Source organism: Sebastes fasciatus, chromosome 15, assembly GCF_043250625.1.
Source record: "Sebastes fasciatus isolate fSebFas1 chromosome 15, fSebFas1.pri, whole genome shotgun sequence".
In the NCBI taxonomy this organism is placed as follows: domain Eukaryota; kingdom Metazoa; phylum Chordata; class Actinopteri; order Perciformes; family Sebastidae; genus Sebastes; species Sebastes fasciatus.
Window position 1 is genome coordinate 7,120,547 of NC_133809.1, and position 15,046 is coordinate 7,135,592.

The 15,046-nt window shown below is 39.8% G+C and overlaps 2 protein-coding genes across 7 annotated transcripts in view; both read right to left on the bottom strand.

Annotated features, from left to right (window-relative positions):
• Positions 1 to 3,094, bottom strand: part of pacs2 (phosphofurin acidic cluster sorting protein 2) — a 71,709-nt gene extending 68,615 nt beyond the window's left edge. For 3 of the 4 annotated variants that reach the window (XM_074660899.1, XM_074660898.1, XM_074660895.1), the window contains exon 1: positions 2,698 to 3,094. In XM_074660899.1, coding sequence (XP_074517000.1) covers positions 2,698 to 2,816 — 119 coding nt within the window. In that variant the 5' untranslated portion in view covers positions 2,817 to 3,094. The remainder of the gene's footprint in view (positions 1 to 2,697) is intronic. The other variant, XM_074660896.1, reaches the window with a different exon arrangement.
• Positions 3,095 to 6,691: 3,597 nt separating this feature from the next.
• Positions 6,692 to 14,474, bottom strand: srsf5a (serine and arginine rich splicing factor 5a). Of its 3 annotated transcripts, none has more exons than XM_074660903.1 (8): positions 14,315 to 14,474; positions 11,780 to 11,914; positions 11,618 to 11,688; positions 10,656 to 10,829; positions 9,850 to 9,919; positions 8,364 to 8,437; positions 8,179 to 8,283; positions 6,692 to 7,912 (listed from the first exon to the last, which is right to left on the bottom strand). In XM_074660903.1, the coding sequence occupies exons 2-8, from the start codon at positions 11,903 to 11,905 to the stop codon at positions 7,600 to 7,602; spliced, it is 933 nt and encodes a 310-aa protein (XP_074517004.1). In that variant the 5' UTR covers positions 11,906 to 11,914; positions 14,315 to 14,474; the 3' UTR covers positions 6,692 to 7,599. The 3 variants fall into 3 exon arrangements, with proteins under 3 accessions (XP_074517004.1, XP_074517001.1, XP_074517003.1); XM_074660900.1 differs by having other exon boundaries at positions 9,850 to 9,928; XM_074660902.1 differs by having other exon boundaries at positions 9,850 to 9,928; positions 11,780 to 11,911; positions 14,315 to 14,471.
• Between the last annotated feature and the right edge of the window lie 572 nt (positions 14,475 to 15,046).

Below are 15,046 nucleotides of genomic sequence, written 5' to 3' on the forward strand. Positions count from 1 at the left end.
AGGGATGGTGACTGGCAGTGAGGTGACTCTGTAGGAAACTAAACACATTAAATAAAGTGGATCTTTTTTAACGACCTGCACTGTTAATGTTGCAGACAGACACGCAGGGTCACGTTGGGATTGAACCTGGAAATGTTTTAGTCACAGAAACCTTTTTATCTACTGTTGAATAACATCACAGCTATTCCTGGAAAATGAATTAGTCTTATTTCAGCTAAAAGCCACACGATGTAATACCACTACAGGTATTAACTAAAGAGGATAGAGAGAGAGGTTAAGGAGAGACAGTCATCACTTTAAAATAAATAAATAAAACACACACGTACTCCCCCCAAACTCTCATATTAATTACAGCCCATTTCTCCACAGACAGACAGCTGCTGACCAGTCTGACAGCAGGTTTTAATCGAGAGGAGTTTAAACCACAAACTGTCGTTGCATCACAGTAAATAATGTGCATTTACTTTGTCCTCAAAGTAATATCCATGATGTCAAAAAGCTCCAATAAAACTGGTCTTTTTTCCAGTGAGAAGAGTAGTTATATACGAACATCACACATAGCTGCAAGGTTATTGGAAAAGAGTCCAAAACACGGACTTCTAACCACAAATTAATTTAAACAAACAAAGTTTTGAGAGGTCAAAATGTTTAAAAATGGATACCACATCCAGAGTTACGTTTTTAGTGCTCCCAAAAGAGTCCCAGATCAGATTAAAGATTTAAAAACACATTATTAAATCACACATTTTAAAATGAATGTCTCATTTGTGGTCATTCCAGTGCAGCTTCTGTTATAACTCCACGTTGCCCAGTAGAGCGACAGTGAGGTAATATCCTCTATTTTTTAGTTAATTCAATGCAAGCAAAAGTTGAAATGACAGAACCAGTATGTGTCTTTAAAAAAGAGATAAATAAAACAGTTGTGTGTGGCTTGATTACATCGTCAGTTTATAATGATGCAGTAAACCCAGCGCACATGAGCTAAGGCCATTATTTTTTGATTATTGATTAATCTGTTAGTTATGTGCTCGATTAATTGTTTGGCCCATAAAACATGAAACAACTGTGGAATTTAAAGCCCATCACAAGTTACCAGAGCCCAAGATGACATCTTCAAACAGCTTGTTTTTCATCTGACAAACAGTCCAAAAATATGTTCATTGGTAGATCATAAAAAGGAAAAGAAAATGAGCAAAATCTTTACATTTAAGAACAAAAAGAGAAAAGCCTCAACAACCAATAGATAAATCCATAATGAAAACTTAGTTGCAGCCCTATCGTGGAAAACATAACAGCTTCTGAGCTCACATGTAAACAAATGCATGCACACTGATGAAGGCCATGTGATACAGTCAAAAGATCCAGAAAAAGCTACCAAGTGGACCTGAATTTTGATGCAATAATTATCTAATAATACAAATCCAAGCTGAGCAGTAAAATCAGGATCAGTGTGAACGCAGCCTCTCTGGGTCACAGGAGCCAAATGTGGTGCAGCCTGCTGGCACAATGATCTGGCATAAAGCTGGTTATCTACCTGAACAGCTGAATGGGTGATTATGAGCATTCAGTCCTGTCAACACACACATATAGTATATACCTGCAGAATAAAACACCTTTATAGTATGATTCAACCCTGCACTGAGGCTGCAGCTGTTTGTTTGTGAGTTGTTTGTTGTTGGTGCCAGTTAAACATTTATTTACCACCACACCAGCAGCTGGCTGGAGGAGCCCACTGCAGGGCCTGCATGCATGCATGGGCATCATCCACTGGGCATGATGATATCCTGCACAGTAAGTCAGGATCAGTGTGAACGCAGCCTCTGGGTCACAGGAGCCAAATGTGGTGCAGCCTGCTGGCACAATGATCTGGCATAAAACTGGTTATCTACCTGAACAGCTGACTGGGTGATTGTGAGCATGCAGTGCTGTCAACACACACTTATACCTGCAGAATAAAACACCTTTATAGTGTGATTCAACCCTGCACTGATGCTGGAGCTGTTTGTTTGTGTTGGTGCCAGTTAAACATTTATTTACCACAGCAGCTGGCTGCAGGAGCCCACTGCAGGGCCCGCATGCATGCATGCATGGGCAATGAAAACAATTAGTTAGTTGCAGCCCTATCTTGGAAATCATAACAACTTCTGAGCTCACATGTTAACAAATGCATGCACACTGATGAAGGCCATGTGATACAGTCAAAAGACACAGAAAAAGTTACCAAGTGGACCTGAATTTTGATGCAATAATTATCTAATAATACAAATCCAAGCTGAGCAGTAAAATCAGGATCAGTGTGAACGCAGCCTCTCTGGGTCACTGGAGCCAAATGTGGTGCAGCCTGCTGGCACAATGATCTGGCATAAAGCTGGTTATCTACCTGAACAGCTGAGCTGTCAACCCACACACACATACCTGCATAATAAAACACCTTTACAGTGTGATTCAACCATTCACTGAGGCTGCAGCTGTTTGTTGTTGGTGCCAGTTAAACATTTACCACCACCACCATAGCAGCTGTCTGCAGGAGCCCACTGCAGGGCCTGCATGCATGCATGGGCATCATCCACTGGGCATGATGACATCCTGCAGCTAGCTGTACCGGTAGCAGTGTGATGATAGATGACAGCCTGCATGGCGCATTGAAGACGCTTTAAAGTTTAAAAGGACAGTGTGGTGGTGCGTTCAGGGTCCTACCTGGGGATGCAGTTCGGAGAGGATCCATCTATCTCCCAGGTGGCGAACAGGTTCATGGGTACCGGTCTGTTGAGAGCCCCGCTGCCGGCGAAGCTCAGCCGGCCGCTTCTCTCCGCCATGGTCCGTCCGGTGCTGCGGCTGGGACGGTCCGACACCGAGCTGGAGGAGGAGGAGAAGGAGGAGGGTACCTATCACCACCGACCGGTGCGGGTCTTCTTCTGCTGAGTGTCCGTTAAAATAGAGCCGTGACACGCTCACGTTAGTGCGATGTGAACGGCGGAGGACGAGCTCATTTCTCCGTCCTGGTGGAGGTTCGGTTGTCGGTGTGTGAGGAGCGGAGGAACTGCAGTGGAGCGGCAGAGGAGTGAACCGCTGAGCTTGTTGTGCCTACCACGCTGCTCCGGAGGTATGACGGGTGATTAGTGCCACACTGAGGGAGGGAGGGGAGGAGGGGAGGCAGGGAAAGCCAGCATAGCCTACATATAAATCATGGTTATATTAAAGCTGAAGTAGGCGAGATTGGAGCAAATATGATTAACAATAGTTATTTTTATAAAACGGTCGCTATATCCTGACAGTAGTACATGAAACAGGTAACCTGAAAAAAATCTTGTGCCTCTGTGTCCTCCGGTGCTCCTAACGGCATGTGCAAGATGTCACTTACCGGAGGAAAACAAGCAGTAAGAGCTGCCGTCTATAAGAGCCGGCTGTCAAGCACTCGCGAACTCCGACCAAACAATCAAACTAGGCACCGCTGATCAAATATGAATCAATATTATGTTACGTTAATGCCTATTTCTCTCCTCAAATGTTTTCAGAATCATCTTGTAGTGCACAGTTTAGCTGTAAAATGAGAACGTTTGTGACGCTGCTGCCATTGTGAAATCTGGTGAAGCAACGCCAAGCTCTGGTCACATGACCGGAGCACAGCCAATAGGAACGCTCTCTCAATGAAATGACCTGTGATTGTTCAAAGTCTCCCGTCACGGGCTAGATTTTTTTAAAGCCTGAAAACAGAGCCATGAGGAGGTGCAGAAGTCTAGTTATCTCTCAGAACACTTGAATTACAATAAGCTGAAAGGTTATTATGGAATTTTTGCCCAATGATGCCAAAAATACACTGCCTACTGAAGCTTTAAGAGTAGATTTGTTTCCTGTTGTTTTCAATCTTTATGTGACTAAAAATGTAATTCTTAATTTTCCTGTTTAATTCATTAATAGTTTTAGCCTCCTACTACTTTTAGACAGTGGTGGGAGAAGTAGGCTACTAGCCTGCTCAGATCTTTTACTCTTAAAGGTCCCATATTATGTTCATTTTCAGGTTCATACTTGTATTTTGTGTTTCTACTAGAACATGTTTACATGCTTTAATGTTAAAAAAACAGATTATTTTTCTCATACTGTCTGTCTGAATATACTTGTATTTACCCTCTGTCTGAAACGCTTCGTTTTAGTGCATTTCAATAGAATGGCAACGGAATTGCGTTGCTAGGCAACAGTTTGGGTCCATGTTTGCATCCTTTCAGCTGATGTCATTCACATACACTGCAACAGGAAATAAACTGGGACACATTTAGTATGTTTACGTTTAAAACTGTGAAATGGTCTAAATATTGTCTATTTGTGACATCACAAATGGACAGAAATCCTAACAGCTTGTTGTCAATACTGTATATACTGCTCCTATTTTTATACTTCCTTCTATTTAAATGGTTCATATTTTGTTACACTTTGTTTAGCTCTTTTTTACTGTGTTAGCTGATGCTTCTTGTTTTGCACTATCCCCTTTGCTGCTGTACACTGCAAATTTCCCCACTGCGGGACTAATAAAGGAATATCTTTCTTATCGCATCTTATTGGACTACAATCATTGATGCATTAATGTGTAAGCACTACTAACTACTTTATGTACTATCAGGTGGATTAATAATTAGTTGATCGTTTTTTGTATTTATAACCTGACTCTGCAAAGTGACTAAAGCTGTTAAAATAAATGTAGTGCAGTAAAAACTACAATATTGGGCTCCAAAATGTATTGGAGTAGAAGTATAAAGTAGCATAAAATGGAAATATTCAACAGGGTAGAATAAACAGGTAACACTGGTGGTAATGTGTCAGAGAAACATCCTGTTACACAACATCCTGATAACGAGATGTTCTCATTATAATAAGAAACTGAGCAGATTTATTTCTGATGGTGGCACTAATTTTCTTGCAGCCTCATTTCAGTGTCACTGCTCTCAGTCTTCTTCAGCTGGCTCGTCTCGGGCATTAACCACCTCTCATACAGTTTTCCCCCAAAGTAAAGACGTCATTGAAGGTCTCTCCAAGCTGCATTTTGCCCACTTGTTTGGCAGGTGCAGCCGGTGCAGGTCTGGGCGGTTCCGTTGTCACAAACCACATTGATTTCCCAAATTGTCACTGCTCAGTAATCAGACATACAGGTGCACTGCTGCAAAGTGTTTCATTTTCTCCCTTTATTGTGCAATTTGGTGTACATTTTTAATAACCCACTTTTACAAACTATACCTGCTCTCCCACCAAACAACAATTTTCTAATTATGAATGAGTAAAATGTATATTTAAATGTCTTTTAATTAGAGTTTATCTTTTTGTTTAATGCTTTTATTCATTGTCTTTTATCTAATAATTTCTATTTTTCTGTTTTAATGTCTGTGCAGCACTTTGTAAACTTGTTTTTGAAAAGTGCTATATCAATAAAGTTTGTTATTAATAATATTTATTATAATAATGAATATTAAATATTAATTGTGAACACAGAGCCATGCATTCTCTAGTTTGATGACATCTTACTATAAGCAGGTACTGCCACCATGTGGTGATGGGTGTGGTTGAAGTTGAAGAACTGAATGACCTTTTGTTCTCAAGTACATCATTTTATATAATTAAATCTTTTGTGTTTTGTTTTAGGGAGGAGGAAACGTTCGCCATTAAGGTGTTCAGGGACTGTATGACATGGACTCGGTCACTTTAAGGATTAATATGAGCTGCTGGATAAGCTGTAACATATTAATCCATGGATAGACTGCCCATAAGTAGTTAATAACTCCTCTCTTATACTATTTGAGGTAATCTCCTTGGTAACACACGTGTTTATTAAAGTCTCTTACAAAAATAAAATACCCTTGGATTAATTCATGTTCACTTTACAGTCTAAATACATTAATAAAGAGAATTATTATATTTATTTCCAGGTGGAGGAAGTATTCTCAAGTAGAAGTCCTGCATTGAAAATGTTAATTAAAGGTTCCATATTATGCTCATTATTCTCATATTATGAACATGTTTACATGCTGTTATGTAAAAAAAAAAAAAAGTATTTTCCTCATACTGTGCCTGAATATACCTGAATTTACCCTCTGTCTGAAACGCTCCGTTTTTAGCACATTTCAAAAGAATTACGTTGCTAAGCAACACCTAGGGTCCATGTTTACTTCCTGTCAGCTGGTGTAGAATGCAACTATGCTCACAATTCTGAAAACCTGAAACAATAGCAAGGAACATAAATTGCCAAGAAGTGAAAGTCAATTGTTCGTTCCATTGCAACATAAGCACTCAGCCGCGAAGTTACACGTCCGCCATCTTGGACTGAAAGCGATTACCGGACACCGGTAAATAGTGCCATAAAGTAAAACAAAACTATTTCTATTCCATCGTCATATTCTACAGAAATGGCCAGGGTTTCTTCTCTTTGCTTCTATAATCTTTGGCTAGACTCCTAAACTCTAAGCATAACTTCATATTTCCCTCAAATAGAAATCCTAAATCAACCTGGACTGAAATCTTGTCACTTTAATATACAATACTTTTTTCTTATAAAATTGAAATAACTAAAATAGTCTGACATATCTTTAAAATAAAATGCACTCGTTACATGATATCTAACATTTTTCACACGGACTTATTTGCATTATTGAAGCAGTTTTATTTGTGTCTGTATTTTGATTGTGCAGTAATAATCAACATTAGCTGACAGATTTTAACAGTTTGTGAAAGCTTTATTCGGTTGAACTGCAGAGACTTTATAACGTACGAGAGTCTCTCGACCCATATTCACAAAATATTAAAAAAAAAAGAAAAAAAAGTCACTTCTTTCTGGACATTACTAAAAAATTAATTGACAATATGCAGTGAGTGTATTAGTATCAAATTAATAAACTTATTTAGAGACATTTCTTCTTGCTGAAACAGACACTTGTGTTCAGACCCACGACACCCCACAGGCCGACGCTGGAGATGAAGTAAATAAAAAGCAAAGAAGATGAATCACCAACACGAGACGAGAAGTCCTGAACAGCACGAAATTAATGCCAGATTCCAACATCATTACACAAGAAAGCTGAAATAAACCACCAACTGAGATGCATTTTTATGTTCACATATCAGGGCAGTGAATGCAACACATGTAGACCATCAGAAGCAGAATCACAGTTTCACGGCAATGCCAGGAGCTCGCTAACAAAAACATACTTATCAACATTTTCCTACCTAACCTTGAACTGCTGTGAACACTCGGAGAGCACAGGGGAGTGGATGGAATCATAACATGGCAGACAGGACAGGCTGCAGGACTGTGACGAGTAGCATTGCTGATCAAAATGTTTTGTCACTCGATATTTCATCAAAATAAAAAAGGGCATTTTATGATGGGAAAACAAAGTAATAGGAACACAAAAAAATATTTTTTTCCTGTGGAAGCACATCCAAACTAAAAAACAAAACAGAGAAATCAAAGCCAATGTGGACACATTAACGATCTTATTTCAAAAGAAGCCGGCGACTTCCTCCCCTTCATTAAAAAGAAAAAATAAATCACATCACCATACAGGCCTGTGGTGAGCCACTATCAGTCTATTATTACGGCCGACAGGTGCACTGATCTTAGTGCTTGCTGTCTGCAGAGGCGGAGCGGGAACGTGAACGGGAGCGAGAACGAGAGCGGGATCGGGACCGGGACTGTTTGTTCTGAGCGGGAGCCGGTGAACGGGAGCGAGACCTGGAGCGGGACCTGGAGCGGGACTTGGAGCGAGACTTGGACCTGGAGAGGGATCTGCCCGAGGCCCTGCCCCCTCCTGACGTCTTCTTCTCCGGGGTGCGGCTCATGGACCTGGAGCGGCTCCTGGAACGGTTGCGGCTCCTGGAGCGGCTCTTTGAGCGGGAGTAGCTGCGGGAGCGGGAACGGCTCTTGCTGTGACTGTTAAGAGAGAAAGTCATTTTAAAGATTCATCCAGTGACAATAGTGCAACATCCCAAGCACCTTGGATAAAAGGATAAAAGCGGCACGGCTGGCATTTTCCACGCGTTTTAGACGTGGCAAAGCTACAAAAAGATATCAAAATGTCTGAACTATTTCTGTACCAGCCCTCCAAGAAGTTTACTTGTGGAGTCATCGTCCAGTTTACGATTTACTTTTTGCAAACATTTGTCTTCAAGTCGAAAAATAGTTAAAAACCAGCTCACCTTCTGCTGTCCTCAAAGATCTTGAGCTTGCGTCCATTCAGCTCTGAGCCATCGAGCTTGGAGATGGCATTCTTCAAGTCACTGCGGGATGCAAACTCAACCACTCTGTAGAAAAGCAGAAACATTCATTAGGACCAAACTCTGGAGACCATTTGAGAAATTTGACTTACAGAAGAGCAACTCACCCTTCATTTTTGTTGGGCCTGTGAGCGTCCACAAAGGTAACTTCACCTGCTTTTCTCATCAGGTCTTTCAGGTCCTGTTTCAAAGCATAATGCAGGATTAGTGACGGAGAACAAAACACGAGGTGCCAGTGAGAGCCTTTTCATACCTGGAGGGAGAGAAATGAGCAGGCAGCAAGAAACCAGCACACACACACACACTGAAACTTTGGTTATCTAATGCTGACTTTGTCACCCTGTGATAAGCTCCCATTTCAGTGGAGGGCATGTAAACAAAAGAGCCACTGAAAATGCTTTGTGTGGACAAGTATTGCCTTTACTCAAACTGTTTTAATTGGCTCCATGAATTTGCATCAGCAAAGACACAAATTCTGCTCCATAGTGAGTCGGTAACACATCAGTTAAGATTTTAATGTATTTAAGTTTGATGCATTATTGCATACAAATTAATACTGGATTGGTGTCTGAGTATGTGAGATGAACCTGTGTGTTTATTGGTGGTTGATGACAATAGTATTCTGGGTAAGTGGACAACAATTTTGTTCATGTGACCTATACAAATATTTGGCTCAAAAGTCCTAAAGTGTTTACATGGTAAAACTACCTCCTTCCCATTTGAGACTGTAACTCTACACCCCGTTACCACCCGACCCTGAACAAACCCAATCACATGAGTTTTATGCTACTTACCGCTCCATACCCAGGAAGATATTAGCATAGAGCCACTTGTCCAAATAGCAAATGGGAACCAATGCAGTGTTAAGCCCTTGAGAAACGACCCCGGCCTTGACTCAGCATCCGGCCTCCACAAGTAAGGAACCACCAGAGAGCAAGTAGGGGGAGGGGTGTGTGCCCGACTCAACACCCCCCCAGCTCCATCAGCAACAGAAAAAGACCCAAACGGGAGAGTGTAGGGACCATGGATTTGAGGGGGGTTACAGCAGTCGGGGGTGCCAGCCCACAGAACCTCCAGACTGTGGCTACGGACCTCCTAAGGCTACCGTATCCTGCGCTAGACCACTTTCACCCGCTACGGGGCCCAGCCAAGACTTTAGACCGGCGGCAACTGCGTGTGAGGAGAGGCACCAAATGGACACTATTCAGAAAAACAACCAGGAGAGGGCGCTACACACTTGTGACACCTCCATGGAGGGTGTGCATTCACCTCTGATATAAAAGGAAACCATATCAGAGCAGCTAAAAAAAAAACAGTTACATGTTTTTGGTGAGAATGTGTATGAGCAGCTGTAATGTGCTTTTTTCTGACAAAAAAAAAATGTAGTTGGAAGTAAAAAAAACTGGGTTTTTTTTACTGTAATTGGCCGATTATCTATTGGGTTTTTTAATGTAATCTGACTAGAGACTATTGACCCGGCCTGATCAAATGAATGCTGCTTTATTAAAAAAACATGTCGTTACAAAGTGATGTATACAATTTTTTAAAAAGCTTGTGTTATAAGATAAATAAGAAAGTTTAGTCATTTCTTACCTGCCAGCTGATTCGTGAAGAGAGGTTCTCCACAATGAGTCTGTGGTCCGTCCGCACAGGAGGGCCATACCTGTCCAGTCAACGCAAACCAAAAAAAAGGTTTTAATACAACATTTTCCAGTGAAAAGAGGAGTAACGTATTCTCACAGCCCAACCAGTTTTTCTTCAAGTTCACCTGTTGTATTTACTCTTTTTCTAAGAGCCGAGTCAATATTTGAAAACTTGATTCAGAGAGGTGGAACAACAGGTTTACATTAAAATCACCTGATTTTATCTTAGTTAATGTTGCTCAAAAGACTAACGTCAAACATCTTTTTGTACACGCGTTTCCTGCCACATGAATGAGCAGAAGTCCTTTCAGTTTTTAAACTCAATTTTTACGAGTTGTGCGCTTGGATAAACACAGCTGTCACAGTTCACCGTGCTTTATTTGACTTAGTCACAACCAGTTAAACAACCTCAGTTTACAGTCAAGTGAAATGTATGATGACTAATTAGAAACCAAAACATGGGTAAAATGGTCAGCGTTATTTTAATGTGGGCAGGAAAGGATGGGCTTTCTTAAAAGACATTTAATAATTTTGTTTACTCAAATATATTTGGCCACTTAAGGGCTGTTACTGTATTTGGCTGGAAAGCTGTCTCTCCATGCTAAGATATGATAAATCAAACAGGGAACAACAATGGGGTAAGAACCCTTTAACACTGGTTTTACTATACTGGAAATTTGACAAAAACTCTTTTACTCTTTGACTGAAACAAAACATGAGTAGAAGCATTTCAAGTTATTTTTTAGGCAAATGTACCTGGATCCACTGCTGCGAGATGGGCGATAGCCGCCACCGCCGCCACCACCACCACTGCTGCCGCCGCCGCCACCACCACCACCACCTCCACCACCGCCGCCGCCGAAGCGGCCTCCCATTCCTCCAGGGCCGCCACCTCTTCCCCTTCTGGAGCGAGCGTGCTCGATAGTGACCCTGAAAAGAAGAGCGAGAAATTCTTAGGATAACAGATGAATAACAAACTAATTGTTTCCAACTTGTCTGTGAAGAAAGTCCATGGTAGATATACAGCCATGTCTTTTTTAATAATTCTGTGTGGGCTGACTTAAAATAAATCATTAATTTGAATGAAGTTGGTGTTTTTAGGGGGACAATGCAGGATTAAATGCATCAACAGACTCCTGCTTTACAGGAAACAGAAAGTATGTAGTGAGGTCATCAAGAGACAAATACCAGAGCTGAAGCATTGACAGTGAATGAAACTACTTCCAGGAGTCCGACAGCATGTGTGCTGGTTATTTTACTGTGATATGGGTAGTCTGGATAAGATATCTCAAACAAATAGTCAGTAAACCCACAGATTCAGTCACTGATTCAATGTCAATGGACAAACTCTGAACTGTGATGTCATTACTAATTTATGTTCTTCTTGTTTGGAAAATAAAACAAATCAGATTTGGCCTTTCTTGCAGCCAAACTGGAAGGTTTGAAGAATACTGCATTATACTTTTATTGTCTATACTCATTGTGACTTCATTCTCACAAAATGAAGAAGTGAGTCATGGTGGGAGTAGACATGGCTTGCAGACATAGATGGCTTCCTCAAAAAAGGAATTACAACAAAGCTAGTATAAGTGTTCAGGTAGTAACAAAATGTATTACAGTGATTGTAATCAAATGCTATGCTATCATTTAGTCTGTGTGAACATGCCAGAGTACTAAGAGGCCCAGAACAAGGAAATAATGCAAGATTCAATTCTTACCTTTCACTGCACAATTCTTTGCCGTTCAACTCATACACAGCATCATCTGCATCTCTGTGGTCATCAAATTCCTGAGAAGAGATGAAACAAAAGGTTATTTACTAAATACGAAAAAACAGGATCAGAACTCTTAATTCACACAAAGTGCACAGTCACACTCACCACAAAGCCAAATCCGTTCTTCAAGTTGATTTCACGAATCCGTCCATACCCCTTGAAAAACTTCTCCACATCTCTCTCTCTGGCGTGTGGGCTCAAGCGGCCGATGAAGACACGACAACCACTCATTGTTATCTGCTGAGATGGGAAAAAACAAGACCTGGTAAACATTAAACCAGAATAGGGATGGGCAGTATATCGATATTAAATATCGATATCGTGATAGGACACTAGATATTGTCTTATTGTAATATGGTATAAGTGTTGTCTTTTCCTGGTTTTAAAGGCTGCATTGCAGTAAAGTCACAAGTGATGTCATTTTCTGAAGTTACCAGACTGTTCTAGCTGTTCTATTATTTGCCTTTAGTGGGTAAAGGCAAATAATAGAACAGCTACAACAGTCTGGTAACTTCAGAAATGACATTAGTTGATTATTTATCAAAAATCTCATAGTGTAAATATTTTGTGATAGCACCAATAGTCAACCCTACAATATCGTTGAGGTATCAATATTGAGGTATTTGGTAAAAAATATTGTGATATTTGATTTTCTCCATATTGCCCAGCCCTAAAACAGAGTAGGGGGAAAAGTGCAGTAGCTCAATATTTGAGGCTTAGTATGTTGACTCACTTAGCCACAAGTTAATTATAGACATTTCAAAGTACAAGTTCTAAGATTAATTAGTAACAGATCTATTACTGATGAGAAATACAGACAAGATGTGTGTTCAGGGCTTTCTAGCTGAAGAATCAAAATTTGCATCTAAATCTATTCATGACCACTTTATTCATTGGTTTCTGGTTTCTCAAACCATTTATATTCATGGTTAGTGTCACCTTAAGCCAGGTCTAGACTGAAAACTACTCAAGTGAAACTGAGCAAACCTGAGTATCTTTGAAGACAAGTGATAAGCCAGCTAGCTCTGGTCGAACCGGTTTCACTATAATCGTTTACTTTCAATGTAACAGTTTCAAAAAGCCCCCATGATCACCCCCAACTTGTTATTTTATAAAACGAAAGACCTACAACAACTCCTACAAAGGTTATAATAGGGTTATGTTGGATGGCTTTAGAAAGGCATTACTTCAACACATAGTCATTTTGGAGGTTGTAACGTTACTGTAATTAGGTGATTTATTATTGATAATAAATAGGATAGATAACCTTAAAAACCTCTCGGTATACACAATACAATTCAACAGCATCATAAATTACAATCTCAAAAATGCAAATTAACTTCATTATACACCATGGTAACGTTAGAGTAGTCCATTAGCTTCTATTTTAATACATCTAACGTAAGCCAAACAATCCTTACTAATAGTTATCTCGGTTTAAATCATCACATGGGCCCAACTTTTAGCCTTAGTCCTTTACTACGAGGACACACGTTGCTAAGCTAATGTTTAGCTAGCTAGCTAAATGTTTTTAATTGTGATAACCTTAAATTCATGAATACATGCAAGAGGTGTAAACTGCCAAATACCATCCCAAAATAAAAGCAATCTTTTCGATATCCCGCTTAAACACAATGTGGCTTCGTGCTCGGTGCGAGCAGAGCGGCTCGCCTCGAGGTCGATTTCAGTTAGCTTAGAGCTAGCCACCTACAGTTAGCTCAGAGCAGGGCTCAGCAACCTTTACCATCTAAAGAGACATTTTAGGCAAAACAACAAGAAAAAACAATCTGTCTGGAGCTGCAAAACATTTGATTATTGTGATGAAGGTAACACAGCTTATAGTCTAAGTATATAGAATATAAGTCTAGAGCAGCGAGGGCCAAAGAGACAATGTACTACGGAGTATTAGGGCCACATTGAGGGAAACACATCTCCAGAATAAAGTCAAAATATTACGACGAAAGGGTCGTAATATGAGAATAAAGTCATAACTTTACGAGGAAAAAAAGAAAATAATACGTAAAATTACTATATATTATTTGTATGTGTTTATTCTCATAATACTACGATTTTTTTTCTCTTAAACTTGTGATTTTATTCACTAACAGTGCATATGTACTACGGAGTATTAGTGCCACATTGAGTGAAAAACATCTTGAGATTTATATAATAAAGTCATAATATTATGAGAAAAAAGAAAATAACACGTAAAATTACTACTTTATAATAGTGCGACTTTTTTGTTTTTCTCATAATATTATGACTTTATTCTTGAAATCTCAGATTTATTTTTTTCCCTCAATGTGGCCTTAATACTCCTTCGTACAATAGACCTACAACAACGATAAGGACAAATGAAAATGTAAACAAAAACAGTTATTCATTTCCATGTTTATAACCCCACAGGGAGCCACTGGAGAGGAGCTGCAGAGCCCCACTGGAGAGGAGCTGCAGAGCCGCGTGTGGCTCGAGCTGCAGGTTGCTTAGAGACCCCTGAATTAGAGCTAGTTAGCTACCGTTAGCTTCGGCGCGTTAGCTACCGACCGTTAGCTACAAAACACTATTATCTCTTCAGAACATACATAGTTAGCTATTTTAAAAGAACATACAATTAATACAACAACTCAGTCAGATTCTTACCTGTTTATTTCTCTCGTCCGTCTCTGGTTTGGTTGTTCTGGTCGCTGGGGAAGCTGCCTCTCTGACTGAGCGGTCTGGTCTCAGCCTACTCGACTATATAACAAAATGGCGGAATGAGTCCAAAGAGCAGCGAAGGAGGCTCGGACACGCGTCATCAGTACGTCATCGTTTTGGTCTACACTCCGCCAATCAGTGACAAAGACAGTAATGCAGTTTTTCTTATTAATTTAATTTTAATTCTAGCAAAGTTTCACATTCACAAGTGTAAATTTAACAAAAAAAGCCTAATTTCTTTGTATTTATGAAAGAAATGGAATTATATCTGTCAACAATTTCTTCCTCACCTAACAAAAAAGCAATGAAAACAATGAATGTATGCAATATCTTTAATGTTTTTAAGTGAAATTATTGTCATACTCTCGCGTGGTCTTTTTTTTATTAGTATCTACTTATTTATTTATTTTTCTTGTGTGTTTTTATTTTATTTTATGTTTGTTTTGTTTCATTTCTGTTGTCCTTTTATGTTTGGCACAGCTCTTTGATTATGTTTCCGTTATGCTTCTTTTGTATGTAAATGTTTTTAATGTTTTCTGCTGTTACCATGTATACTGTAATTTTGAAATAAAAAATAAATAAATAAAAAACACTGCGCCTGCGTTTTACCCACATCCCAAGACTAGTGACCCAGCCTCCTTACATAGGCCTTGGCATGGAACAGGAAATGCTGCTGCT

Bases quoted from the DNA above. Each gene is read 5' to 3' on its own strand.
- srsf5a (XM_074660900.1), bottom strand. From the start codon at position 11,905: ATGAGTGGTTGTCGTGTCTTCATCGGCCGCTTGAGCCCACACGCCAGA. The intron at 11,689-11,779 runs GTGAGTGTGACT...ATCTCTTCTCAG, and splicing joins AGAACGGATTTGGCTTTGTG to GAATTTGATGACCACAGAGA. The intron at 10,830-11,617 runs GTAAGAATTGAA...TCTTCTTTTCAG, and splicing joins AAAGAATTGTGCAGTGAAAG to GGTCACTATCGAGCACGCTC.